General features: G+C 41.2%; 1 protein-coding gene and 1 non-coding gene across 2 annotated transcripts in view; one reads left to right on the forward strand and one right to left on the reverse strand.

Moving 5' to 3' along the window:
- The window catches only part of adcy6b (adenylate cyclase 6b), a 33,669-nt gene that overhangs the window by 2,185 nt on the left and 5,114 nt on the right, over window positions 1-26,370 (reverse strand). Inside the window, exons 4-21 of the mRNA XM_063463349.1 lie at window positions 11,515-11,664; window positions 11,025-11,146; window positions 8,997-9,108; window positions 8,598-8,725; window positions 7,886-8,044; window positions 7,645-7,786; window positions 7,341-7,469; window positions 6,151-6,179; window positions 5,498-5,645; window positions 5,287-5,384; window positions 5,065-5,152; window positions 4,814-4,930; window positions 3,638-3,778; window positions 2,693-2,859; window positions 2,159-2,291; window positions 1,540-1,803; window positions 1,149-1,353; window positions 845-969 (exon numbers count right to left, since the gene is read on the reverse strand). Of these exons, the coding sequence (XP_063319419.1) occupies window positions 845-969; window positions 1,149-1,353; window positions 1,540-1,803; window positions 2,159-2,291; window positions 2,693-2,859; window positions 3,638-3,778; window positions 4,814-4,930; window positions 5,065-5,152; window positions 5,287-5,384; window positions 5,498-5,645; window positions 6,151-6,179; window positions 7,341-7,469; window positions 7,645-7,786; window positions 7,886-8,044; window positions 8,598-8,725; window positions 8,997-9,108; window positions 11,025-11,146; window positions 11,515-11,664 (2,457 nt within the window). The remainder of the gene's footprint in view (window positions 1-844; window positions 970-1,148; window positions 1,354-1,539; window positions 1,804-2,158; window positions 2,292-2,692; window positions 2,860-3,637; window positions 3,779-4,813; window positions 4,931-5,064; window positions 5,153-5,286; window positions 5,385-5,497; window positions 5,646-6,150; window positions 6,180-7,340; window positions 7,470-7,644; window positions 7,787-7,885; window positions 8,045-8,597; window positions 8,726-8,996; window positions 9,109-11,024; window positions 11,147-11,514; window positions 11,665-26,370) is intronic.
- Window positions 23,396-23,467, forward strand: trnac-gca (transfer RNA cysteine (anticodon GCA)). The gene has a single exon. It is a non-coding gene; the product is annotated as a tRNA-Cys (tRNA).

Consider the following 26,370-nt stretch of genomic DNA (forward strand, 5'->3'; position numbering starts at 1 on the left):
TTCAGCACTTATTAGTGTCTGAAAAAAAGTAGTTCAACTGATACAAGTTGATACAACCAAAAAGTCTTCAAAATGTTATCTGGGAAATGAAAACAATCAGTTCACGTCAGTGCATAGCAGAGAGGGCATTTTGATTTGCAGTAACACAAAGTGTGCAGCAGATGGCAGCGCTGTTGTAATGAGAATCAATCTTTCAAGGAGCTCTTTTGGCAGTACAGCTTTCGATGTTTCTCACACATTTCAAAATATCTCTTCTGCATCTATAAATAAGATTTTTTTGTTTTCCCAAAGCTAACTTGCTGTGGCTTTCCACCACTGAAGGAGATAACACTGCGATAGCCGCATGAAGTCTACAGGGAATTTAGATTTGGCTCTCTCTTCCTTCCCCAGAGGGACTTCAGAGCACAATTACTGCTAGAAAACAACACAGGACTCTTACTTCGGGAGGGCAGATATCTGGGCCTAAAGTGAAGTAAAGTGAAGGACGGTGCACTGATTGAATGTGCAGAATGTAGTATGTGTGGAAGCATCTGTAGTATGCTTCTGTAGTATGCTTCCACACAGAGCAAAGGTCTCTTTTAGATACTGTAAACAAGACTTTGAACTGTGTGCGAAGAGCACTTCTCAGCTAGAGCGAAGATGGCTAATGTGCGGCCATTTTTTTGGGTGTAAATAAGCATTTCATGTTGGAATAACCATTGGCAACAATGTGATGACTAATTTAATGAGTAACTGGATTGGTATTCTATGTTGGCTGACTGATCCAACAATTACTAAAAGGACAAAACGTTTTCTTGTAAACATAAAATTACAAACTGCTGGGGAGTTACTGAGTCACTGTTACCTGAATGTAGTCTGGCACGCCTGTGCTGTCCATCCTGCTGGCCACATTGACTGTGTTCCCCCAGATGTCATACTGGGGTTTCCTGGCTCCTATCACCCCTGCTACAACAGGCCCCATGTTCAACCCTAAGAAAAAAATGACATGGCTGTGAGACATCATAACAGATAGAGGACTTTAACTAAATATTAATGCAGCGTCTACTTGAATGGATTACTGTTGATCTCCGTTGACTGACATCACAAAAGCTCATCCAAAGAAAACTTATCGGATTTCAAGAGCAATTTTCACTCTCCTTCGTGTTTACCTATCTTCATCTGGAAGTTGTTAAAGGAGTGCTCGTTGATGTATTTCATCTGCTCTCTAAGCCTCATGGCATAATCAGCCAAAGCCAGGATGTGTGAGCGGCCCTCTTTATCGTAGGTGGAGTCATTGAGGCCAGAAGCTGCCATGTAGGTGGAGCCAATGGTTTTGATTTTTTCCAGCTGACGGAACCTCTCCTCACTGATAATCTAGGAGAGAACAGCAAAGGACAGGAAGAGGAAACAAAAGCAGCATAGCAACAGGTCAGCAGCACTGGCAGAACAGCACAGGCAACCATGAAAATGGTTACATCTAATGACCACACCTTGTCCAATAAATGTTTCCTAAATTATTGTAATGTGCATTAATTGTTTCTTATATTTCCTTTTGCTCACCTCATCAAAGTCAGCGATGATCTCATTAAGGAGCCTGAGACACTCCACCCCCTCGTTGTTAGCCTCCAGCTCCACATAAAACTCCGAAAAGTTGCTTATGGAGGCAAACATGACAGCAACACACTCACATGACTGATAGTACAACTCGTCATTACGACGCTCCCGTGCAAGGAAGTGGGCAGCTACGTCCTTTGGCAAGATGTTATGGAGCAAGCGGCGATTGTACGCCTGCAGCTCCTCCATGTCCTCCTTCTCCTCTGTAGCCTTAAGTGGGACAGGGAGGGATACGGTTACTTAGTCATGCTGTCAGGTGACTGGATTCATGATGTTATTACAGCTGCTAGAATTGGCCTTTTCACAGAAGACATTTTGACACCTCATAGTAAAGATTTTGACATTACATTTAGCTCCTTCACTTTTAGTCCTGCTGCCATGTATGTGGGCTCAGCAGCACAGTGACATGGCTTAATAAGAACAGAGCCACTGTTAAAGCTAACCTAACATGATTTTCAGGCTATGACAAGTCAAACTGCCCACAGTGAAAAATGTCTTTTGCTGAGTTTAAGTATTTTTGGTTTCCCTTTTGTTTATAGTTTATACACGTAATCGTTCAGCCTACCTGCAGCTTCCAGAGGAAGTCGAGACGAGCGGTGGACTCCACCTGCTGGCCGTGCAAGTAAAGAGCCAGAACAAAAACTGTGAGGATTATAGGAGTCATGACCTTTAGGGAGACCTTGGTCACATTGTTGCAGCTGAGGAGGGAAAGATGAATGAATGAGTGTCTTCAGTATTAAAACTGATGCATACCACTGTTCTGCAGTTTTATTGGAACCAAATCTGGAAAACAGCCAAGAAAGAGTCATGTCTACAAACTATATGGGCCTCTTAAAGTAGATATAATCAAATATAAAACTTAACATACTGCTGCAGAGAATCATTAACAGGTTTTAATTGCCTCAGGAAAAAAAAGAGCATATTTAAAAAAAAAAAAAATAGAACTAAACATGAAAGTAGGTCTATTCGAATATAAACCTTATTTAAAAAAAGTAGGCTAATTTTAACCTAATCCACAGTACTGTGACACAATAGAGACTTTTCAGGTTGAAAACTGGGAAAACGGTGACTGTGTTAGCGTTGCCGGTAGGGGACTCACAATTCGACCAGTATGTCTGCGTTGTTGAACAGGGCCACCTGAGGCCACTCCACTAGCAAGAGGAAAGTGAGCTGGATGAACAGCATCAGAGCCAGCTTCCCTATGCTGCTGATGTGGAGGAACACAGAGCAGGCCAGCAGGGTCAGCAATACACTGTAGCTGAAATACTGCAGCACAGAGGAAACAGAGACAAAGGGAGGAGGAGGAAGAAGAGAAGTAGATTTAGGTTTAGAGTGATAAGTCAAGATTTCACCAACGCGGAAAAACAAACATGAACATGAAGAACACACCTATGATTCAGTGTGCATGTGCAAAAGCAAATACAAAAACCCTTTTTCAAATATTGGCTATGTAAGAGCGCTGTGTTCATTAAACTGCCCAGGTGATGATACAAAGTGACGCACACAAAGAGCCACTTCTAACATTCCCCCCCTCGGTTTCATGAAGTCTTAACCACAACTGCAAGTGTGCGCGTGTGAGAACAGACATTATTAGTATGAGCGCTACAGAGGTTCAAGCACGTAATGAACCTTTACTTCTCTCTCTCTTTGTCACTAAGAGCAGGCTCTCTCATTCTCCATGTGGGTATCTGTAACAGCTACAAGGTGCTACAGCAGCTCTCACGCTTCACACTCAAACTGTGAAAACCCCCTCTTCTGGATTGGGAATAATGAAAATGCGTCACAGACAAATATTTTAATCTTGCTGCAAATTACAAACAAAATTCAGTGAGATAAGACACGACTTCTCCTGTGGACACTCTCCAAGCAATTCTGTTTCTTAGTGAGTGCTTCATAAAATCTGCCTCCTGGCTCTTATGAAAAGCGACCGGAGGTGCTCATTCAGACATGAAAGGGACACGTTCAGAGGCCATGAGAAGGGAATGAATGTCTGAAAGTGGCTTTACGGACACACAGGCTTTTTCAAAAATGCTATGGAGCTGACCTCTGGAAAATGGCAGGGCATTGTCTGGCTGGAACACAGAGTCGAACCGTTTCTGGCCAGGTTATGAAGCAGGCAGGAAGTCACTGATGTGTTCAACTCCTTGGCCACACACTCCTTCAGGTTCTCTCTGCTGCATGTAAACTGGCAAGAGAGAAGGAAACAGTTTGTCATTAAAGAGTCAATAATTGGAATCAGTAAGGAAGAGAAGCACATGTTATGCCTTATATTGCAGCACATATGGAACTGGTTTTAGGAGGCGGTACAACATGTTTGCTGATTATTAAATAACTTTGACCAAGAGATATACAGCGAAAGACATTTTTGCATAGTTTCTAGTTTTCATTGCTCCTAGTAAACAAGGGGAACCTCAAGGGCTGTAAAAAGAAGCCAAGAAGCTTCTCTCTTGGCCAAATCCTCATGTTAAAATGCTCTGCTACACATTTCATAGTGTATTTACATTCTGGTACAAAAAAAGGTTTGGGCATTAAAGCCACTTTGTAGCAATAGTTGTATCCCAGGTCCCTTAACCCATTTTTAGTGGACTCATCTCACAAAAAATCTGTCTTTCTATGTGTTGCAGCCCATCTGAGAAGTTTTGTTTAGTGAAATTCATCTGTTACCTATGAACAAATTAACAGTGTGAATGTGTGTCTGTGCTTTGCATCCTTACCGTTCATAAATAAAGCTTGCTAACCAAAGCTTGATAGCATTAGCTGACAACATAGCACTCTGCACCGAGCACTGCGAATACGTTTTAATTTTGAACTTCAAAAATCCAACATGGCACCAACACTCAAGCTTAAAAATGTGTGGTCAGGGGGGCAATGCCCATCTTTTATATAGAGATTTTGCCTTGAGCAGTAATTATGTCAAAATGCTGTGTCTGATTATACCCGATATACTAGAAGTTTTCAGTATTCATATAGTCACTCATGTATGGAGCACATATAAAACTAAATGGATCTTTATAATGATCACATGGAGAAAATATTGATTTCTACAACCTCATCCGTCAAGGTGATGGATTATGATTAATTGCCTCTATCCAGCAACATCCATATAGCCAGGATAGTGCTTAATTATTTTATGTTAAAGTAATGTGTAATAATATTTAAAATAATCAGGAAATAAGTATTTCATGATGCAAAAAAGCATCAAAATTAAGACAGTCCATACCATGTTAGCAAAAGAAGAGATATAGAGGAGGAGGATGGTGAAGACGGCCACCAGTGTGCTGTTTGCTCGAGATCGGACTATTTTCTTGGTCACTGTCTGCAAGGCAGCTGGAAAAAGCTTTGATACAGACAGCAGGGAGAGCATCAGATAAGGGAGAGTTAATGCCATTAGCGATGCTGGCTGAAAACATGTAATAATGTCTCTTATCTACAAGAGGAACCACATGAGTAGCGAAGGCCTTTGTTTCGTACTTTGATGCAGGAGTAGATGGCACAGACGAAGAGGATGTTGGCGAGGATGACGAAGACGCTAATGTAAAGACCGAGCATAAGCGGCGTTCTGAGGAATAGATGAAAACAGAGTCATTAAGATGTACAACTCTAATGAACTCCTCATAAACGAATCAAGAGCACATTTCCTGTGCACAATTCAGTATAACTGGAAAAGGCAACTTGTCAAAGAGAACTACTTACTTTGGGAAAATAATAACTTGAATGAAGCAGATACAGCAGAAGACAAAAAGTATGCAGGCCACATATCCTCCGAAACGATTGTCAACTTTTTTAGAGTACTAAAGAAAAGACAACGAATGAGAAATCAGATGAACTGCAGTCCAGTTTACAATTTTTTTCTTTTAGGGACGTTTTGGGGTGAATTTCAATTTAATTTTTGTCAAATGTCAACCTTTTTCTCAAGTTCGTCAGTCTGAAAAGTGAGCAGAAACTTCTTGACATGATCTTTCCTCAGCTGGTCAATGCTGCGCGCATCGATGGCCCGTCCGAGAAACTCATCCACCTCATCCTCGGTGTTCAGTGCCTCCTGAGTACAGCGACTGTGAAGTACAGGGAACAATAGGTCACTGTCACTGCTGCGTGTTTGCTTCACTGTGAAAGTGTGTGTGTGTGTGTGTGCGTGTATATGTTTAGACATCTTTGTGAGGACAGAAAATTGGCATGTTACTACCCTAAGTGTGGAGCAATAGTCACTTATGGGGACAAAATGCCAGTCCCCATGAAGTTGAAGGCATTTTCAAGGCTCAAAATGTGTTTTAGTGTCAGGATTACAATTGGGTTATGGTTAGGTTTAGGCAAAGGGAAAGTATTATGTCGATTAGATGTCCTCACTAAGATATGAAACGACTGTGTGTGTGTGTGTGTGTACATGAGGATGTTGCCCTATGCTGTGACACAGAGGATGACTCAGAGATAACATGGCATTAGTGTGTTTGATGGATCTGACTGTGCAAAACCAACAGTTTACCCTAAAGTTAAACTGCTACAGTGACAGCTGACAAATCAAACACTTGAAACTGGAGCCCACCCAAAAAAACCACTCACTTTTCTTTGCTGGATGCTTCATCGATGCCCTGAGAAAAACAAAAAGAGAGAGTGAAAACAAAAAGAAAAAACAGGATAGAAAAAGAAACAAAGGGGAGAGATTATCATGTGGTCACAGTACGACTGAAAAATAGACACAGACTCAGACATCTGCACAGCTAATCCCTGTGAGCCAGACTGATGTTTTAATTAATGCTGGGAGGCTTCAAATTACACCCTCTTTGCCCCTAGGGCTGAAACCCTTTGAGATGGAGAAAAAAAGGAGGAGGAGGGGAAAAGAATGTACGAAAGAAAAGGAAATGAGACTTCAAACACAGAGAGAGAGGATGTCAGAAAAAGTGTGTGAAAAAGAAAACATATGCAGCTGCAGACTCATCATAGTAGCTCGAATAGTGAACTAGGAATCCTTGAGAGCCCTACAGATCAGTACTTCTTCTCACGTCCTCATTGTCTTCTGTTACTGTTTGCCACTCAAATGTATTTATTTATTCACAGAACACTGTCTAATATGAAGCCAAAAGTAAGATGGGAACAAATAAGCGTGTACAGCTATGCCATCAACTCTATGAGGCTTTACACAGCAACATAAGGTAGGCATGCTTACGTCACGTCACCAATACTTATCTTAATACGCATGTTAGCATGCAAGTCAGGGAAAGGGTAAGAATACTCTGTAACAGTAAGCTAAGATGCCATCTGTAAAAACAGTACCATAAAAATGTAGAAATACAACCCAGACAGATGACACTACTGCCGAAGTGTCACTAACTGTAGTTCTTCCAGTCGCCACTTGAGGCCAGTTCCAAAAGCGAGTCAAATCTCTTCTTCTTGTTAAAATGTCCAACATCACAAATTTTGTTCTCCCTTCATAACAATTTTAAAGTGGGAGTGGGGGAGGCGGGGGTCATTTCCTTCAACTATTTGGATTTTGTTAAGCCTTAAAAGAAGAACAGGTGACCTCACAGTAGATATGTCCATCTCTTTTATACAGTCTGTGATACCAACTCTATCCAGATGAAATGTCCACAACATTTGAATACGCACACATTTTTTTAAACAACCTATTGAAAGTATATAATTAATTTAAATTAGTATTAGATTAGTATATAATTTAACTTGAGAGAAAGGAGAGGATGAGGAGGTACTGTAGAAAAGTCCTAAGTGCATACTGTTCCCTCTGTGTATCTCACCATCTTCTGGTAGGCTTTAGGCTCCTTGTTTCTGTTGAAAGACCTGTCAGGCACCCAACGTGGCATCACTCCCTCTGCAGAATTTGCACGTGTACGCTGCATTTTAGCTATCATGGCTTTCTCTTCTTTCTGGAAGTGAAGAAACCCCAACAGGGTAAGTGCTTTGAAAAATAAGGTCTTCTATTCCAGGTGACAACCCATTATATTATTTGTGTGAAATATAGCACTAGTGTGGTATTCAGATGAGGTCAGGCAGATAAGCATGTGTGTGTGTGTGTGTGTGTGTGTTTGACCATGCACTAACCCTTTTCTGGCTGCAGCCCAGCACCAAGAAGGTTTCAATGTTGTGTTCCTTCAGGTAAGCATTCCTCTCCCCTCCAAAACCTGGCTCCACTTCATAGTCCCCGTTCAGATACTGCAGTGTCGCTTTGGTGATGTGGATACGACTACACACACGCCCACACACAACATAAAGTGTGTCTTAAAACATAAATCCTATGGAAGATTAATCCAGCACGGTAAGAGGTAATTTGGGCAGGACCTACCCAGCCTTTCCTCCAGCCTCCATTTGGTTGGCAAGGGTCACGTCGTTAGACCACACATCAAACTGCCACTTGCGCAAGCCAAGCACCCCGCAGTGAACACGCCCGCTGTGGATGCCCACCCGCATGTTCACGTTAACGCCTGTAACCTCTCTCACCAGCCTGCAGATGAACACACACACGAACACTGATGTCAAAAGGCGAGCATCACGTTCAGCTTCACAAAGTCTCCTCAAAACCCTGTGTGCCATTCACAGATAAACTTAAAGAGGTCCTATATATGCAATAAACAAAGCCTCACATCAGATCCACATATATACAAGTAATGAGTCAGAGTTAAAAGTAAAGGTTTGAGACTGTTCTAAAGGCTCTGGTCCAGACAGTTTTTTCCAGTCTTGGTGGATAATAATGTCAATACGAGCATACAAGCTCTGCCTTCAAACCCAAAAAGCCATCCACCTGCTCTTCAAACCTTCTGTTTGGGAGGTGAACCCAATCACTCACAAGCTGGCTTTAAGAGAGCGTGGCTTAAAGGAAGTGGAGCAAAAGCACTAGGGCTAGGCACCTCAGTATAAGATAAAAAGGGAATATTGTGAATCATGCTAATTACTATAGTTGAGTAAAAGGACAAAAAATGGAAAACCGAGCATAATAAATCCTCTTCAACTTTCAGTGAAATATAACTGTGGCTGTCTTAAGTGTGCATTTTACTCACGAGATAGCTTCAATCATGTCTACTCCCATCTCTACACAGCAGTGGGCGTGGTCAGCACGGGGCTCAGGCAGTCCTGACACACAGTAGTAACAGTCGCCAAGGATTTTAATACGCAGACAGTGGTTCTCCTGTAAACAAAGACACAACGCATAAAATGTTAGACCTTCACCTACAGCTGATTCACAGCATGTCAAATAGATTATAAACGCATAATGTGAATGATTTATAAGCCTCAGCAAAGTTCAATTAGCAGGTTACACAATGCTTAAGTATCAGTAAATGCATCATTTTCTATTTGTCATACTAACTAGGACTGAGACTACAGACTGTAAAGATGCGTATGAACCGGTGGTTCAAAGTTTCGCTATGACAGTAGTGGCAGCCAGCAGCAAAGCTCACCGAAGCCAGCTTGTCAAAGCGGGCAAACAGCTCGTTCAGCGTCATGACCAGCTCCTGGGCCGTGCACTGAGATGCCAGGCTGGTGAAGCCCTCAATGTCCGCAAACAGTATGCTGCAGGAGAGGTGATGGGTATGTGGGGAGGGAAACAGAGAGAGGGGAAGCAGAACAGACAGAGGGAAAGAAAGGGGAGAAAAAGGAGACACAGAATGCAATCAATCAACATGGTGTAGAAAGAGACAGCATGGTCTAGCGGCTCCCTCCTCCTGTTCAACTATCATGTGAGCAAGGGAAAGAGAGGCAGACATTTGTTCGGCTCTGGCTCTCATCATTCAGGCCAATGTAGGTCACCTCCTCCAGCCCTTCCCTCTGAGAACACCCCCCTCCCCTCCTCTCTACCCCTCGATCCCTCTGTCTGCATGCCTTTCATTGCAAACTTTTGATAGTAATGAAAGGCGAGGATAAACAACACCCCAGACGAAAGTTAGACATGAAGGCAACAGATGGCGCTGTGACCACTGCGAGGTCATCCACCAGGGACAAACTCGCACTTAATTACAGCGGTCAAAGTCTTGTCTGCGTCTACCACTGTGGGCAAGATGAGGCGATGCCATGATGCACCACTTCATCTATAAGGGATAGAATTAACAAATAAACAAACCTATAGTATTTTTTCACTGGTGGGAGCAGAGCCTAAAGTTGATGCCGTTTTGCAATGGACATTTTTTTTACCCATATTTTGAGATATGCATTTTTGCTAACACCACTTTTAGTGAACCAGCTTCCTATTGTAAACAGCAGCATCATGAACCAGTGCACTGTTTTTGGAAGAAAAAGCTCAGGGCTCAGAACTGAGTACTGAGTATGCCATATACTGTAGTTTTACTGGCAAACCAGTAAAACTAAGGTACTGAAACTTCATATACCTTAGGTTTACTGGTTTGCCAGTAAAACTCTATTATTATTCACTCCTGTAGTAACTTATACTTGGCAGGGGTGTTCTGTTTTAGGACTTCCCAGTCCTTCACACACAGAGAGCAAGGAGAAGCACTGGGAGACATGTGGCTACATGAAAAGACAGAGGCGGCGAGAGATGCAAGAATGGAGCGGCATCAACAACAATAGATATGATACTGATAAGCTCAGAAACAGCATAAAAGGGAGTCGCTCAGATGGACATGGGTTGTAAAGTGGCTTGGAGATGCACTGCGACTGTGAGCATGCTAACGTAGCTTAAAAGGACACCTTAATAACATTTGTGATTGCAAGGCTCTCAAGTGAACGATCTCATGTGGGCGAGCAATGGGAAGGGATGACCTGCTTTAATTACTGCTTTACTTAATGCTTTGCTTAATGCTAAATTTGATTTGTCTTTCTAAGTAACTTTGTACAATGCTTGACTAAATATAGTTTAAAATTACAGACCTGTTAGCTAATCAAAACACTCTGAATATCTTGAGTTTAGTTGTTTTCTAAGTGTTATTGCCTTTGCAAAGCAACCCAAGTATTTTTTATTTTTTAGTCTTGTGTTGAATTTGGATAATGGATTGCTTGTGTAAGTTTATACCTTGGTAGGTCAGTGGTGCTGCAACAGAGTATTCTAAGTACATTACCTGTGCCTATCTGGGTCACCTATGACAGGAGATCTTTGCTTTAACCTCATTACAATCTCCATGCCACCACAACATGGACAGCGCTGGCTAAACTCTGCTGCAGTACAGCCAATAGAAAGATTCAATCACCTGTTAGTAGTCAGTCATCAGTGATGGATGAGAGTAGGAGGCAGCAAACTCTGAGATCTGTCTGAAATTATTTGCTACAAAAAGCACATCAGCGTCCTGAAGCCAATATTGTTGCTTAAGCCGGTGCTGTCAGTGTCAATAACCAGCAACATGCATAATACATGCTCTAAAGGAAATAGCGGTTGGAGGGACTCTGAGGTCGAAGCTAGCTGAGCACTCCCACATTTTTTGAGCCTTATAGTATGTTCGTGCAGAAGCATGTGCGTGCATTCATCTGTCTGTGTTTACCTAACATTGTCGTGTTTTTGAATGTAGATCTTGTGGAACATCATATCTTCCTTCTTGGCACTGATATCAGCCTGCATCTCCATGGCAACGTGATGTGGCAGCACTGACAGCAGTAAGCGCTCCTGAGAGAGAGGTAGAGATGACACAAGAGAATGAGAGAACAGACAGAGAGATGAATTAAAACAGAAAGGAAGACATGACAGTGCACGATAAAGAGAGTCCATTCATTTTCAGCGTTTTCCACTGTTGGAGTGTTTACTGAGTCAAACTGGCTCGCTGGGATCTGCGTGGGAAGGTGTTAGTAAAATAGAGTGGAGCGGAGATACACGTTATACTCCAGAACATATTGTTGACCTCAAAAAGGGAGACAAACAAATTAGACACTCATTTGTTGCTCTTCTGCATTTGTGTATATGTCTTTCTACAGGACTTGGTCTCAGCAGGTGTCTCTATGTGTGTGCCTGTGCATACCGTGTGCACATAAGTGTACCTGTTGCTGGTTTTCCCTCTGCAGGTGCAGTCTGGCCTGAATGTATCCTCTAGTCTCCTGGAAGGCCTGTCTTTGGGAGACTTCAGCGGGGTAGTGAGTACAGATCCCGATCATGTTAGTGCACAGGAAGATCAGGATATTGGCACTGATCTGAAAACACACAGACAGACACAAAGCATGAGGTCGAAGCTGAAAAGAAAACAAAAGAGCATCAAACACGTGCAGATCTTGTCACAATAATTCAATAAACTCTGACTGACCTGGGTGAGGTCATTGAGAGAAAATGATAACATGCTATGTCATAGGAATTACTGCAAGGCGAAAGATTCCTCAAATGTCTGAGGGCCCATTAGATATGATCTGGTTAGAGATGATGAGCATGGCCTTGTGTTTGCTTTGCAAAGGATTTTTTTCACACTTGTTCTTAATGGCAGAGAGGAAGCCCAGACTGTTTAATGCCATGAATCAGTGGAGACGCGGGAGGATTGTGTCATTCCAGCTTTTTTTTCTTAAGAGCTAACAACAATATTGTATTTATTGTGCTGAATCCAATTAAAAGGCAAAAACAGGGAGATTATTCCAGCATTTCAAAAGATGACTTTTGTTAAAATCTAAAATCTCCTGGCAAGTAGTATAAAGCAGAGAGACAGAACATCTTTTATGCAAGTGGTAGTCTATCTCAATGCGCAACTTCAGATAGAAGCAGACAGATCCATTACTGTAACTTCCTTGTGTGTACCCACTAAGTTTAACAATGAGGCTCTGAGAATGCTGTGCACAATCTGTATAACATTATCTGTGACTTGAGTAAATTAAGTTTATCGTGTGCAGTTAACTTTGTGGGGTCATTGACCTTAAAGGCATTCCTCTGTGCCGCTCCACTCACTTTTTGTGTTTTCGGATGTGTGCCGTAAGCCAGCATTTGAGTCTGTTAGTGATTTCTTTTCTCACTAGTCCACAGCCAAGACTGAAGATCAGAAATGGATGCCTTGAGCTCTGGACTTCCCCTCAGCTTAGAAACACGTGGGCATGCGCACACACACACACACACACACACACACACACACGTCTGGTTTGCTATCCTCGTGGGGACATCCCATTGACATAATGCTTTCCCTAGCCCCTTACCCTAACCCTAACCATTAAAAATGAATGCCTAACCCTAACCCTTACCCTAAACCTAACCATAACCTAATTGTAACCCTGACAGTAAAACCACATTTTGAGTGTGAAAATTGCTTTCAACCCCGAGGGGACCTGGATTTTGGTCCCCACGGTGCAGAAAGTCCCCACCAGGATAGTAAAAGTCAGATTTTGGTCCCCACCAGGATAGTACGAACCCGTACACACACACACACACACACACACACACACACACACACACACACACACACACGTCCCCTCCATGTTCAGAAACACACTCCAGCCTGGGAAAGTCACTTGACCTCTGACCACAGCCCAGGGTGCTTCCTCTGAAGATGATATCATCAATAATGAGAAAAGGACGTGCACGCACTGGACACACAAAAAGCCTGAATGTTAAATCTGTCTTAATGACAACACTCTCAGTGAACTTGAAGATTTGAAAACTTTGTGCCATGGCTGGTATGTCGCCAGACCAGTGTGTTTCCCTGTGCATGCTTGTAATTTGTCTTTATCAGACAGTTGGCGGAAGAGAGCTGCTGAACTGGAGATAGGGGCAGATTATCTGTATATGTACATTCACTGCATTTTTTAAAGATGTGTCTCCACCTTTTCAAAAAGCATCGCTGCGCTAGTATCCACACTTCAACCCTCACGCTTGCAGAGTGATGGCAGATCCTCTGCCACTGTCCCCACATAAAGGTTTACAGTGTATACACAAGAACTTACTATTTGTTGTCACGACAAGGCAGAGATAATCTAACAACCTGTGCTTGAAATGAAACATAACACCATTACCAAAGGACAGTGGTAGGCAAATTCCACTCTGGGAGAGTCACTGCTAGCCTCCTATTCCACCCGAAAACAAATGGCTAAACTAGATTAGGAACACAGAGGTAAGCAAAAATAAACACTCTGATGGTTCACAGGTGTACGAAAAAACATACCTTTGATGGACTGGTTAAATACCAATCTTTGAGTAATCACTAGTAATCACTTTATTCCTTGAGCTCCATAATGCAGGATGACAGACTTGTTATGACTTATTAACTTCAGAGATTTCTAACAGCTGTCCAGAGGCATGACACCTCATCAACGGGCCATTAAACATCAGAGGTTGACTCATGTCATTTACGTGAATGAATTGGAACCATGCTATGGTTCAATTACTGATTAGCCTATTGTGCTCCTGAATTACTGGCAAACTGATAAGCCTTGCTTTGTAATATCATAGACAGCACGTACAGACGTGACACTCTGATATAACCCGATCGCATTCATCTCAAACAGACGGCTCCAAAAAAAGAGGAAGTCGGTTAATTTTGTTAAGTGGCCCTTCTAAGATACAGGACCTTCTGCAACTAACTGACCACACTTCTCAACAATGCACATGTTTCAGAGATTCGAGCTTTCCATGTGAGCAATTTTAATCCATATATTATTCCTAGATATTCCTAGAAAAGAAGTTAACTGATAGTCTGGCTCTGCACGCATAAAGACTCTCAGTGCAATGATGTGCTGGGATAGCGTGGATAGGCATTTATTTGCAAATAGGATGCAAATGTATGTGCAGCATTTATTGAAGCTTGCGAAAGCCTTAAAATGCAAGCGGGGACGGGGCATTCCGGTTCAGGACTATTAAAATGCAACAACCTACTGACTACATCTAGAAGGGTAGTGCAATATAACAGCCCGATAGCTATAAATGAGTGAAACTGAAGTGTGAAGAAACATGATGAACAAAGCTTGTATTAATGACAACTTATATGCTTAGTCATCGTACAGTCTAGAGATTAGAGGCAGACGCATTCACAGAGACTTTTAAATAAATCTTGTGAGCGTGTGTGTGTGTGTGTGAGTCCTTTTGGACTGGCAGCTCTTTGATCCTGAAGCTTGTTGTGTCTGCTGCTGCACTCATATCACCCAGAACTCCAAATCTAGCACAGACCCCCGGCTGACACTACCCTTCCTAAACAGTGAAGACAGAAAAGCAGCTTCTCTCCATTAACACAGAGCCAGTCTCTTTATAACGACTAATCTGGATTTAGAGTATATTCCACTGATGCCTCCTGACCATTTTTCCTGCAGACTTTTGGCTCTTAAAGATGAGCCTGCCTAAACATCTACTTAGGCAGGCACTTTTGGCGGTGAAGTTAAAAGGAGACCAAACATTGGCTTATAAGGTGCGGCTCACAGCAAGGTGCTTTATAAAGTTAAAAAAAGAGAAAAGGATAGCATGCTAATAATCAAATGAGGGAATGGGGATGGAAAAGATTTCTGCTTGGCAAACACACACTAAATCCATTCTATCTTTAATAATATCCCACTGGACAATTCCCTCATGCTCAAGCATGCTGGAACACACATGTGCCCAGATCAAGTTATGACAACAACATCCTTATCCATTTTTAAGAGATAAAAAGTAACAAAAGAGATAAAAGTGAGATAAAAGTTCTTCTGATCAATAAAATATAGTTTTGTGGCATTTGACAGCACGCCTACACTGTACAGGCATTACTTTTGCTCTTTTAGCTAAGTGAAGGCAACAGTAAACCACAGAGTGGTCATATTAAATTGTAACTATAATCATGGACAATACACTGAGGGTAGCTAAAAACAAGGACCTGTCAATCACAGGTACTAAAATAAGTCAGCTGGTTAAAGGCGCTTTTCTTTTGGTCAGTGCTTGGATTCATGCAGTTGTATCTAAAAAGCCTGAAAGAAAAGTTCAGATATTTCACTAACCCTGAGCAAAAAAGCTTAAACTTTAAAAGGCCAAAGTGCTACATCCCATAAGTCAACACTTGGGACACTGACTGCAGTTGACATGGGGACTAAACTCCAGCACATGACCTCTGATAGGCATCTGGAGCTTTTCAAAATGTCTTACAAAGCTAAACGCCAAAGCCCAGTCACACGCTGCTGATCATAGCCTGCAAAAAAACAAAACAACATGTGGTACCACAGTAGTAAAAATAGACAATACTGTCCCATTTTGTTTGCCTACACCTGATCTAATCAGCTGTCACTAAACGGTGTAATTATTCATTTAAGAAAGATGCTATCCTTATAAAGACAGATGTTGCTGAAGGGTGGGAGTGCCTTCTTTGCCATCTTGGGCTCTTGCCATCTGGAATCGGAGCTTTGTTTTTGTCATGACTCCGGCCAAACCAAAATTGGTCTCAGGCGACCAGTGAGGCCACGGAGTAATCTTTGTGAAACGCTGAAGCAAATTCCGCGAAGCTAAATAGAGCTGGACCCAGGCCGCACATCTGCCAGATAAACAGATCCTGAATTAATACTTGCATGAGGAAAATAAAACACGTGGAAAATCTCCCAGCTATCCTGGAATTACTCACTATAACAAACTGTAACCGCCAGCTTAAACTACCCGCTCACTTCTTTTAATACCAACAAGTTTTTCCACAAATCAAAACACTGTGAAGCTTGTTTGTCCCTCATTTTCAATATCTCATCTTTCAATTTACTGTTAGCAGGCTGAAATATAAACTACCAGATAATATTCCTTGTTGAGTAAAACATACAGTACAAGTAGCTTGCCGTGATTACACTAATCTTCTTCTGCCACTTTATGTTGGGTTAGGGTTATCTATGGAAGCTCAAGACAGACATGACGAAAGTCTAAGACAGCAAGTCATATCAAGTCAGTAACGTCATAACGATTTTAAAGAAAAAATAACAGTAAACGAGAGACACATGGATTGGTAAAGTTGGACACAAATAAAAAGTGAGTGGTTAATGAGAACATTGATGTTCCCTCAACAAAGAATAGCAGACGCACAACTTTTAGCAATTACTTCCTTTTTGTTAAAAAAATTATATCATGTAACATCTCCGGTTTGGGTTTGCTCCAGGACCCTTTATTTGCCCCCCCTTTCCTCTCTTCCCCAAGATTTTCTGTCTCTATAAAAGTTCAGAAGTGTTAAAAGCAAGTAAATGGCCTCATCACTACTGGAAGTTATATGCAATTTATAGATGCAGTCAAATTAATAAAAATTAAAGACCATAAAAAGTGGAGACTGTTCATTTCTTGGTAATTGAGCAAACTCACAAATTCAGCAGAGGATCACAAAAAGCCCCCCCTTTTTTTTTTTTACCATTTTGTCACCATTACCATAACAACTGCTGTTCCCATTTACTTACTGAATTATCACTCATTACGTAAAAGAATTTCAGCTCCAAGTTGTGGTTCAAATCACACAAGCTGCTGTGTGTCCGTGGTCTCCGTTGCTCAGAGGTCTGGGGTCAGTGTGTAGAACTAGACTCAACCCTCTCCTTCCAGCTTTCCAGCTGTGTCCTTGCTAACCCTCCACTTCCTGCCTGCTCAGACCCTCACAGGCACAGCTGCAATTAAAACACGGCAGCTGAAGGAACACAGAATCTGACAATTAGACTATCCAACCAACCAACCGGCGGTTCACTTTCCTCCTCCCAGAGACTGAACTGTGTGACAGAGGTCAGACCTTGAAGTGTGTGACTATGAGCTGAACATCCAGGAATTCCTGCTCGAGCTTCTATTTCATCTCTGTTTGCACATAATGTAAAACATAAAGGCCGTTGCATCTCTAGAGAGACCAATGTAACATTAATATCAAGGCATTGCTCAAAAGAAGGAAAATGGCAGCCAAGTCGCACTGACTGTAGTGCAAATACATAGCACCGTGTTTGTGTAATACATGGTAAGTTTGTTATTTTTTGGGTAAGACTGTCTTTAGCCTGGAGCGAGAGAATTAAAAGGGGGAAACATTAAACAACTTTAAAATAAATGTGCACAAAGGTCAAACTAAACAGGCATGAGTTCAGTTTAACTGTTCAGTTATATAAGCATGTGCTCACCCACTGTCCCGCCCTGTTCTCGCTCAACAACATCACACACCGCTGGCTTTTACTAAGTATACAGATCAATACTGGGACAAAAACAGGTTATAGTTTAAACAGTGAAGACTTGTCTTTCATCACTTGCTCGGTCAAGGATGAGCTGATACTGAACTCATGCATGTAAGACATTTGCCTCCTGGGCTGATTTCTGGAAATGCCATGTGGCACGTTTATGAAGCCTGAAACATGAGCATCGTTTCAGAATTTGAGAATAGATGTATAAGTGAGTACGATTTTAGAGAAACGCAAAGAAATGTACAACAAGAAATGTCCTGGTCACCTCTGTCCATTTCAACAGGAAGTGACTGTATATTTTATCTTCCATATTCACAGAAGTTATATAATAATTAAACTAGAAACATAACATAAAACATATTTTTTCTGAGCTTTTTGCACGAACACAAGACAGAGCTCACCTTCATTTGGATTAAATCTGATGATGTGAAATTATAATCATGGGCCTGGGGTATTGTTATTATATCTGATGTCATTCACTTAAAATGTGAAAAAAGCATACTCTGAAACACAGAGGCCCAGTCATTTAAACCAAAAACAAATCTATACAAACTGGATGACACGAGCTAAAAGATCTGCTCTGGTCAGCTGGAACACAGTATTACACAGCACAGGGCATGAATGAGGATCTATGTAGTCTATTACATTCGACATGTGTTCTTCCTATTTTATTAGAAAGAAGGTGTTGCCTATTTGTACACTGATAGCAAACATGTTATTACAGCTTCACCCTATAAGTACCTCCTCACTCCAGCCTGACATATGTCGCCTCTGTTACAGTTTTGTAACTGTAACCAAGTTAGCCAGGATAACAAGACAGTTGGCTAGTGTAACTGTGACCTTTGACAGAGACCCATTCACCTTCCTGTCACGAACACTGGGATCGGTACTGCACTCCACAATATCCAGAGTAAAACCGCCTTTAAAAGCTTAGGGGCATACATGCCGCACAGATGCACATTTAACACCACTAATGGATTCCTAATATATATCTCTTGGCTGTCAGCCATGGCAGTTCAGCCTCAAATCCCTGTATTTACTTTTGCAGGGAGCCAAGTTGTTAGTAAACCATGAACTGTTATTAGAAGCCTGCACTTCCTCCTGCCTGACTCACACAGCTATTATTAGCCTGGCTATTATTTCCCTTATCACTCTCTGTATTTTAACAGTAATGTTTCACTTATTGTCAATCCTAATTTCTCCCACCCATGGTGATAAAAATTATCCGGGTTTGCATCGTTGCCTTTGGCTGTAATACAATAACTGGATGAGTCACAACTTTCTCACTCTCTGATAGGGTGGGGTCGGGAGTAAAGGGGGTGAGGGGTGGGCGGGTGGGGTCTTTTATTTCAGCTACTGAATTGTTTGGGAGGTGAAGTACCTGACGATGGGTTCTCACCATCTGACAGCAGCAAAGGGAGGGAGGCGCTCCGATGCCTGCGAGTGAAGCTGAGAGACACAGATCGTGTATTGCACTTACTGTGGCCAATGCAGTAAGTGCAATACTATGACTGTAAAACACGTATGTAATACTGGACATGCGATTGGCTCCAAACAGCTCAGGCTGAATATCAAGGCTTAAGTTTTTCTAAACTAAAGTATATGAACACCAGCAAATAGTAGAGTGGTGTAAAAAGTGTTGGTATCATATGCATGAACACATACTGAAGTCATGCTCACTATGTCTTTAATGAAATCTTTCACCATGTCTGATCATTTTCAAATGATGTAATCTGATTAGCTATTTACACAGGGTTATACTGCTGACATGTTTAATGTTTTAATGACTTTGGCAACAATACATATCTCTATTTGTCTCTGTAAAAATTTTAACAATGCAACAGTGTCATAAATGTGAAATACAAAGTCATGAGAACATGAAGATCATGGAAGTGATAAAGTGGCAGAGCTATGGGGACACTGACTGACTTTACATCCATGTCTAACTTTGTTTTGGGGTTTTCTTTGTTTGTTTGTTTTGTTTTTCTGTACTTAACTTGTAATGAATATGTAAGTGCCTGATGTACAAATGTGTAATGTGTAATATTTTTGAACCGATGACTCAAGAACATCTGAGCATCACAGTTGGTACCATCCAAATTTAAGACGATCTCTACAATTTTCATTTAGCAGCAGAGAGCAGAGGCTGTTCCCTACACGTGAATATCAGACATGGCACCCGTCATAATTCAAAGGGTTAAAGTAGCTGATGTTGTAGCTGCTTTCAGATTTTCTTATGCAACACAAATGTTCTGGCATAAATGCATTATGCATGCCTCGGTCATGCTTGCAACATTTCATTGACAGATTTCACCAGTGTTAAGCTGAAGGATCAGTGTGTTTCCACTACTCCCACATTCGCTGACCCCAAAGCAATTTGGCAAAAGAAACAGGTTTTTCCTCTAGTGTCGGATCACCACACAATCAGCAGAGTGCAGACTAGTTGTGCTGATGTGTCAAGGGGTAGTGTTTTTCACAGCTTCCACTGCTCTGTGAAAGAGTTGGTATTTGTCTATGGAAATATTTGTTTGTTTGTTCTTCTGCAAACAAATAAAATTGTGTAGCCTATTCTTGACCCACATATAATACAATACAATCATAGATCTTGGAAACACTGATCCAATGAAACAATGGTAGAATAAGGAACATGACCTCCCATACAGAATATGGCTATAATAATGCCAGCTGTTACTTACTTTCAACCACCAAGCAAGTGCTCAGCACTATAAGCTAAAATTATAATCTTAACTCGACTCTTTTCACTCTCTGTTTTTCTACACCACTCTGCAACTGATCATTAGTTATTATTAATCTCTGTCTCTCTTCGACAGTATGTCTTTTTGTCCTGTCTCGCGGCAGATAGCTGCCCCGTCCTATCAATCAGAGGTTTGTTCCTGTTAAAAGGGAGTTTTTCCTTTCCTCTGTTGCCAAGTGCTTGCTCATAAGGGGTTGTTTGATTGTTGGGGTTTTCTTTGTATTATTATCTTTACTTTACAACATAAAGCACCTTGAGGCGGCTATTGTTGTGGTTATATAAATAAAACTGAATTGAATTAAACCCCCAAACTTATTTGATTATTGCATAATTTTATTGAAAACTACAGTTGTGTTTCTCTCTTTTTCATGTCCACACGCTAGAGCAGGGATCTGAGATTATAATGTTAAGTATCCAGTAGCCGAGCAGAAATGTCAGAAAGGCCAATCACAACAACTAATACTGACAGGAAATGATCATTTACATTTGGCGCCAGCAGATGTGAAGACCTGGGAATGAAACAGCTTGCACAACACATAAGTTCTCATAACAGACTTCACACCAAACCCAGTTAAAGGGATGAAGCGTGGAAAAACCCAGCAAGCAGAAGATGAGGAAATAATACATTTACTCTTCAGTTGCCAAGTTAATACACGGAAGGGATTTCAACCCATCAAATATCAAAGAAGAGTTTCCAACAACTTGAGCCGAACTCAGACAGCATGTCATCCACTTCAAAGCCTTTTAAAGAAAAAAGTAATAGTGAGCAATAAAAGTGAAGACAAATTAAGCCATCTGAACTGTTCTGAAGTAAAATGTATGGAAGCGATACAACATGTTATTATGAGAACAGCTTAATCACTGAGGACTAACATATATAACTTATTTGTTAACTGACAGAGAAGCTTTAGAGTTTAAGGGATACAGCTTGTTAATCTTTCACAGGCACTGGTTTAATTTGGAAATCGTCAGTTGGATAATAAATCTGATGTTTTGAGATGCTATGCTTCTTCCTCGTTCGAAAACTGTAATTAAAAAGGACAAAGCAATGAAATGCTAGTGATTTGTGAGAAAAAGGAAACCAATGATGTCCAAAGTGCCTTTTGAGCCACAACAAAACACAATGAACAAAGCCTAAAAATTATGCAACACATTCCTGAGAGAATGTTGCACAAATGTTGTGCAGACAGTCTTTTTAAATCTTAACAGGCAGCACCACCTGTAAGACTGACAGAAGTTCCTCTGAACCCTGAATCTGCAGGGCAATGGCACAACTTGCTTCTTCCTGAAACAGTCTCACCTTTGTCTCTTTGTAGTTGTCTCAGGAGGCTCTTCAGAGCAGAAGAGCACAGTGAAATGTGGAGATCTATGGATGGAAGCAATCCCCATGAGTAGGGTGAGCTCAGTCTCTGTCGGCTATGAAATAAAAGGCCACTCCATCTGAGAGGGATTTTGTAAGAATGGAATTATGACTCAGAGGGGGAAAAAAAGAGTGGAGAGAGAAAAAAAAAGAGACTAGCAGCTCATTTAAAGCATGGTGAGTCAGCCTAGCATTATTTCATGCTCTCAATCCGTGTCTGTCCCCTTGTCACCAGCGTAACCGTCGCACACCCCTCACCCCTCCTGCTTCATAGTGGAGGTCCCTCACAAAGACCACTTTTGTCCTCGTTATCATCAGTTTCACATCTTCTCAGCTCTAATTCTGCATGAATATCTCTGCAGGAAAAATACAAACGGCTCAGGCACACAATGGGGTGGAGGTCGATAAGGTCCCAGAAGAAGAGTAACCGAGGTTTGTAAGGGCTTAGTTGTGTGATACAGACACAGTGACAGACTGAACGTTATTCCTTAATATTCATACAACTGAGAAGTACCCGAGAGCTGATTAAATGAAAGAATATGACATTTTTTAAAGCTAAAAACAAAGAAATCTTGGTCATGAAATCCATATAAATTTGAGATGATAAATGCAAAAATGAGTGTGCTACACTGTTATAAAACAACAGAATTGAAGGAAAAATGTGATTTCCTCCATGTTTAGTAAAGCCAAAAAGAGACTGGAACAGTCTGATGTCCATTGATTGTTTAGAAAACTGGAACATGTTGTGTTGAGGGTCCAGACCCTCAGGCAAGGTAGCAGGACATCATCAGAAGACCAATGCAACAGCCAGGGCCAGAGCTAAACAGGACATCAAACCACGCTGTACACCCTGGGACATGAGCACTTAACACATAACCTCAATGTACCAGTAGAGTTATGTCAATATTGCCTTCTTCATAATGGCTGCACATTCATCTGGTTGATTAATAGTCATGGCTGGTGGAGAAAGACAGTAACAGAGGGTCAGGCCGCACGTTTTTGAACTAATCTATTTTTTAAATTTAAATTTAATACATTTATATGGGAAAAGCTATTTTTAGAAATTAAAAACATCAAAAAATAAAAAATAGTCCATATCAGACATGGAGGTGGTCAGCTCATGGCACTGCTGAGGTGTTACTGAAGCCCATGCTGCTTATATTGCAGACTTCAGCTCAGCTCTATTTCTAGGTTGGATATTTTTAATGTTCAGCTTGACAATATTCCGTAGGTTCAGATCAGGCAAGTTACCAATTAAATACAATAATGACATGGTCAGCAAACCACTCAGCAGTAATTTTGACACTGCGGGCAGCTGCCAAGTCCTGCTGGAAAAGGAAACCAGCATCTCCATAAAACTGCTCTGAAAAAGGTCTGGTAGGTGGCTGCACATGCCATGACACACAGAGCAGTCATAGATCATAGAATGTGGTAACTTCATACTGGACTTTAAACACCTTGGACTTTGTTCTGCTCCACTCTTCCTGCAGTTTCTGGGACCTTGACTTCCAGCAACAGCCCACGCAAAAAAAAAACTTGTTATGTGTTTGTTAGATGCTCAATGGGTACTAAGGGGCCCAAAGTGTGCCAAGAAAATGTTAATCACATCATTACACCACCAGGGTGGATGTCAAGATGAAACCATTTGTGGTGGGGCATTGGTGAACAGTTTACAGATCATCTGAAGGGCCAGGTGCAACTCTTGCATAGGGGGTATAGCTCAGTGGTAGAGCATTTGACTGCAGATCAAGTGGTCTCTGGTTCAATTCCAGATGCCCCCTATAGAGCCACAAATGAAAAAGACAACTCTGAGAACTGCAAGAGCAGTTGAGATCTCTTTTTTTGGAGGAAGACCTTCCAAAAGTCCAAAGAACAATTGCCGAAAACAATTTCTCAACTGAAATCTCCTGAAACTGTCCCTCCCAGCTGCCTAAACACTTGATACAATAAAGAATGGCTCACTATTTTCATGTCGTTCATGACAAATTCTGGGCCTAGCAAATCATGCAGCAGAAACTCAGATTCATCAGACCAGGCAACAATTTTTAAAGTAATCTATTGTTCAAACTTTAGAGATGGCTATGCATGAAAAATCCCAAACCAGTGGTTTGAAATATTCAGCCCACGTGGCACCATCAACCATGCCACATTCAAAGTCACTGAAATGACCTTTCTTCCCCCATTCTGATGCTTAGTTTTCACATCAGTAGGTCACCTTTACCATGTCTACATGCCTAAAAGCATTGAGCTGCTTCCATGTGATTGGCTGATGATAGATGTTTGCGGTAAATAAGGAGGCGAACAGGTGAACCTAAAGTTCTCTAAATACAGTTTTCAACCATTTTTTCTATGCTGTCTAGAATATCAGTGAATAAAGATATAGGATAAAGAAGTCTTTTGAACTCTAATTATGCAGACCTATTCCAGTAGAGTCCAATAATATAAAAATATAAATTAAAGACATGTTGGTGAGATTGATTCACTACAAATCAAAATAATTTCAAACAGCTTGCTTCTGTTTGGCAAATATAAAAATCTTCCCTTTTCTCAATTTGTCATGTGGAGGTAGTGTTGGTTGTCTACTATGTTTGAATCCCTGGCTCTAGACTGCATGTCAAAGTCTTCTTGGGCAGGATACCGAACCCCACCAAATCCCACCAAACCCACTGAACCCCACTAAACGCCACCGACCTGCCGAACCCCTAAGAGAAAGTGTGTGAATGTGAGATTAAATAAGCTTAGACATAGAATAAGCAGTTGTGTGAATGAGGCTTGTAGTAAAAAAGCACTCTGAGTGCTCACATAGAGTAGCTCACATAGAGTAGACAAGCACTATATAAGTACCAGTCCATTTACCGTGTATATAAAAAACAACTTAACACACTGGCGTTGTGGAAAGTTGGCTGTGACTTTGACATCTATCAGCGTATAACATATGAATTTAATGAAAAGAAGGTTATTCGGATAAATAGTTGATAAAAAAAATGGTTTGCTGCAGGTCTGTGAAGGACATCCACTATTTCTGTACTGGAGGTCTACTTTGTTTACAAAACACTACGTACAGTTTAATAGTGCAGTTGGTGCACATCCACTTAATGCAAACACAGTGTAAATTGTGATAAAATCAATGAGTAACTGACAGCACATACAAAAGGAACCAACATACAAAAGTGATGAAGAAATATTTCCAGTGTGCTGAAGTCATTGTAAGTGCCTAATCCTGTTTTGTTTTTCCCCACAGCTTCCAGTATGAAGAAGTAATCATTCTGTTTTCCATAAAATTCATTGCACAATCTGAGCATCCCACCCCACCCCATTTCATTTTACTACAGTACAATAGCCTCCTTGTTTTAGGGACTGGCGGCCTGGATGGCACCATGCTACATTATCATGATATTCCTCCACAGTGTAGCTAAATGGGCTCATTCAACCCAGATGACCTTCTACAAACCCCAAAAGAGCTGCTAGTAGCTGCCCTGCAGCACATAATGTAAGCTCATTAAAAATCTCATTTGAAAACTGCTGAGATCTACAGTAACATCTACTTTTAGTACATCACCTTTGACATGGAAAAGTGGTTGAGGAGCCTTTAAAATGTTTTGTCCTATATTGATGGAAAGAGAAAGTAGGCCATTTCCACTGATGAGTACAGTAACAACATTGTACTCCTTTGCGTCGTGATAATAGCGGGCCCAGACTAAAACAAATCAACAAGTCTGAGATGTTTTGTCTTGTTTACTCACAAATTTTAAGAACATTCACATACAGGCAGTTACTGGGAATAATACTGGCTCAGCTTCAAAATGTGGACGTGACCGTTGTCACTGAAAAATAATTAATCTTTTTGAAAACAAATCCCCAGTAGCTTCCTGTAAAAAAGAAATTGGTCCATGTAACCGTATTCCTGTGTATTTATTCCTGTGTATTTATAAAAAGGACTTAATTGTGATGTTGAACCAAACCCAAAAACTTGGAGTTCTGCAAAATGCGTCATGGAGGCCATTGGATATCCAATAGGAGTACGCCTAACAAAAAAGCTTTGGAAAAATTTCTTTGTTAAGGGACAAATTTAGTTTTAGAGTGAATTTTTTAGGGGAATTTTGAACAAAGACACACATTTAAATTCTCTCTCTTAGGCTGCTAGTGTCATACTAGTAACTAGGATTCATCACTCCATAGGACCTGTTCCCACTGATATTCCAGGCCAGCTCTTGTGCAATTTGTCATACCTCAGCCTTTTCTTCTTGTTTCTTTTCCTTTCCTTTCCTTTCCTTTCCTTTCCTTGAGACCTTTCCTTGTTTCTCCCTTTTCTTTAAGAATAGCTTGTTGGCAGCCACCCTTCCATTGAGATCATTTGTGAGGGCGAACAGTTGAGGGATCATCTGTTAACGGTTTGGAGCCAGGTATTACTCTTGTGTAGGGGGTATAGCTCAGTGGCAGAGCATTTGACTGCAGATCAAGAGGTCTCCGGATACTCCCTGTAATAGCTCAAGAGGGTGAAAACAAAAAAACATAGAGGTGGGGGAAGAAATCCTGGCAAGCTATTGCTCAAGACATCCCAACTGAAGGGACAGGTGCGTCTCTCAGCTCTTCAAGCTTTTTTTTTTTTCAAAAATTCATATTCCTGACTTACAGAGATTGTTCGTCTGCAGGAAATTCTCTAGTTTTCTCACAATTTTTATGA

This window comes from Pelmatolapia mariae, linkage group LG20 (assembly GCF_036321145.2).
Source record: "Pelmatolapia mariae isolate MD_Pm_ZW linkage group LG20, Pm_UMD_F_2, whole genome shotgun sequence".
NCBI classification, from domain to species: Eukaryota; Metazoa; Chordata; class Actinopteri; order Cichliformes; family Cichlidae; genus Pelmatolapia; species Pelmatolapia mariae.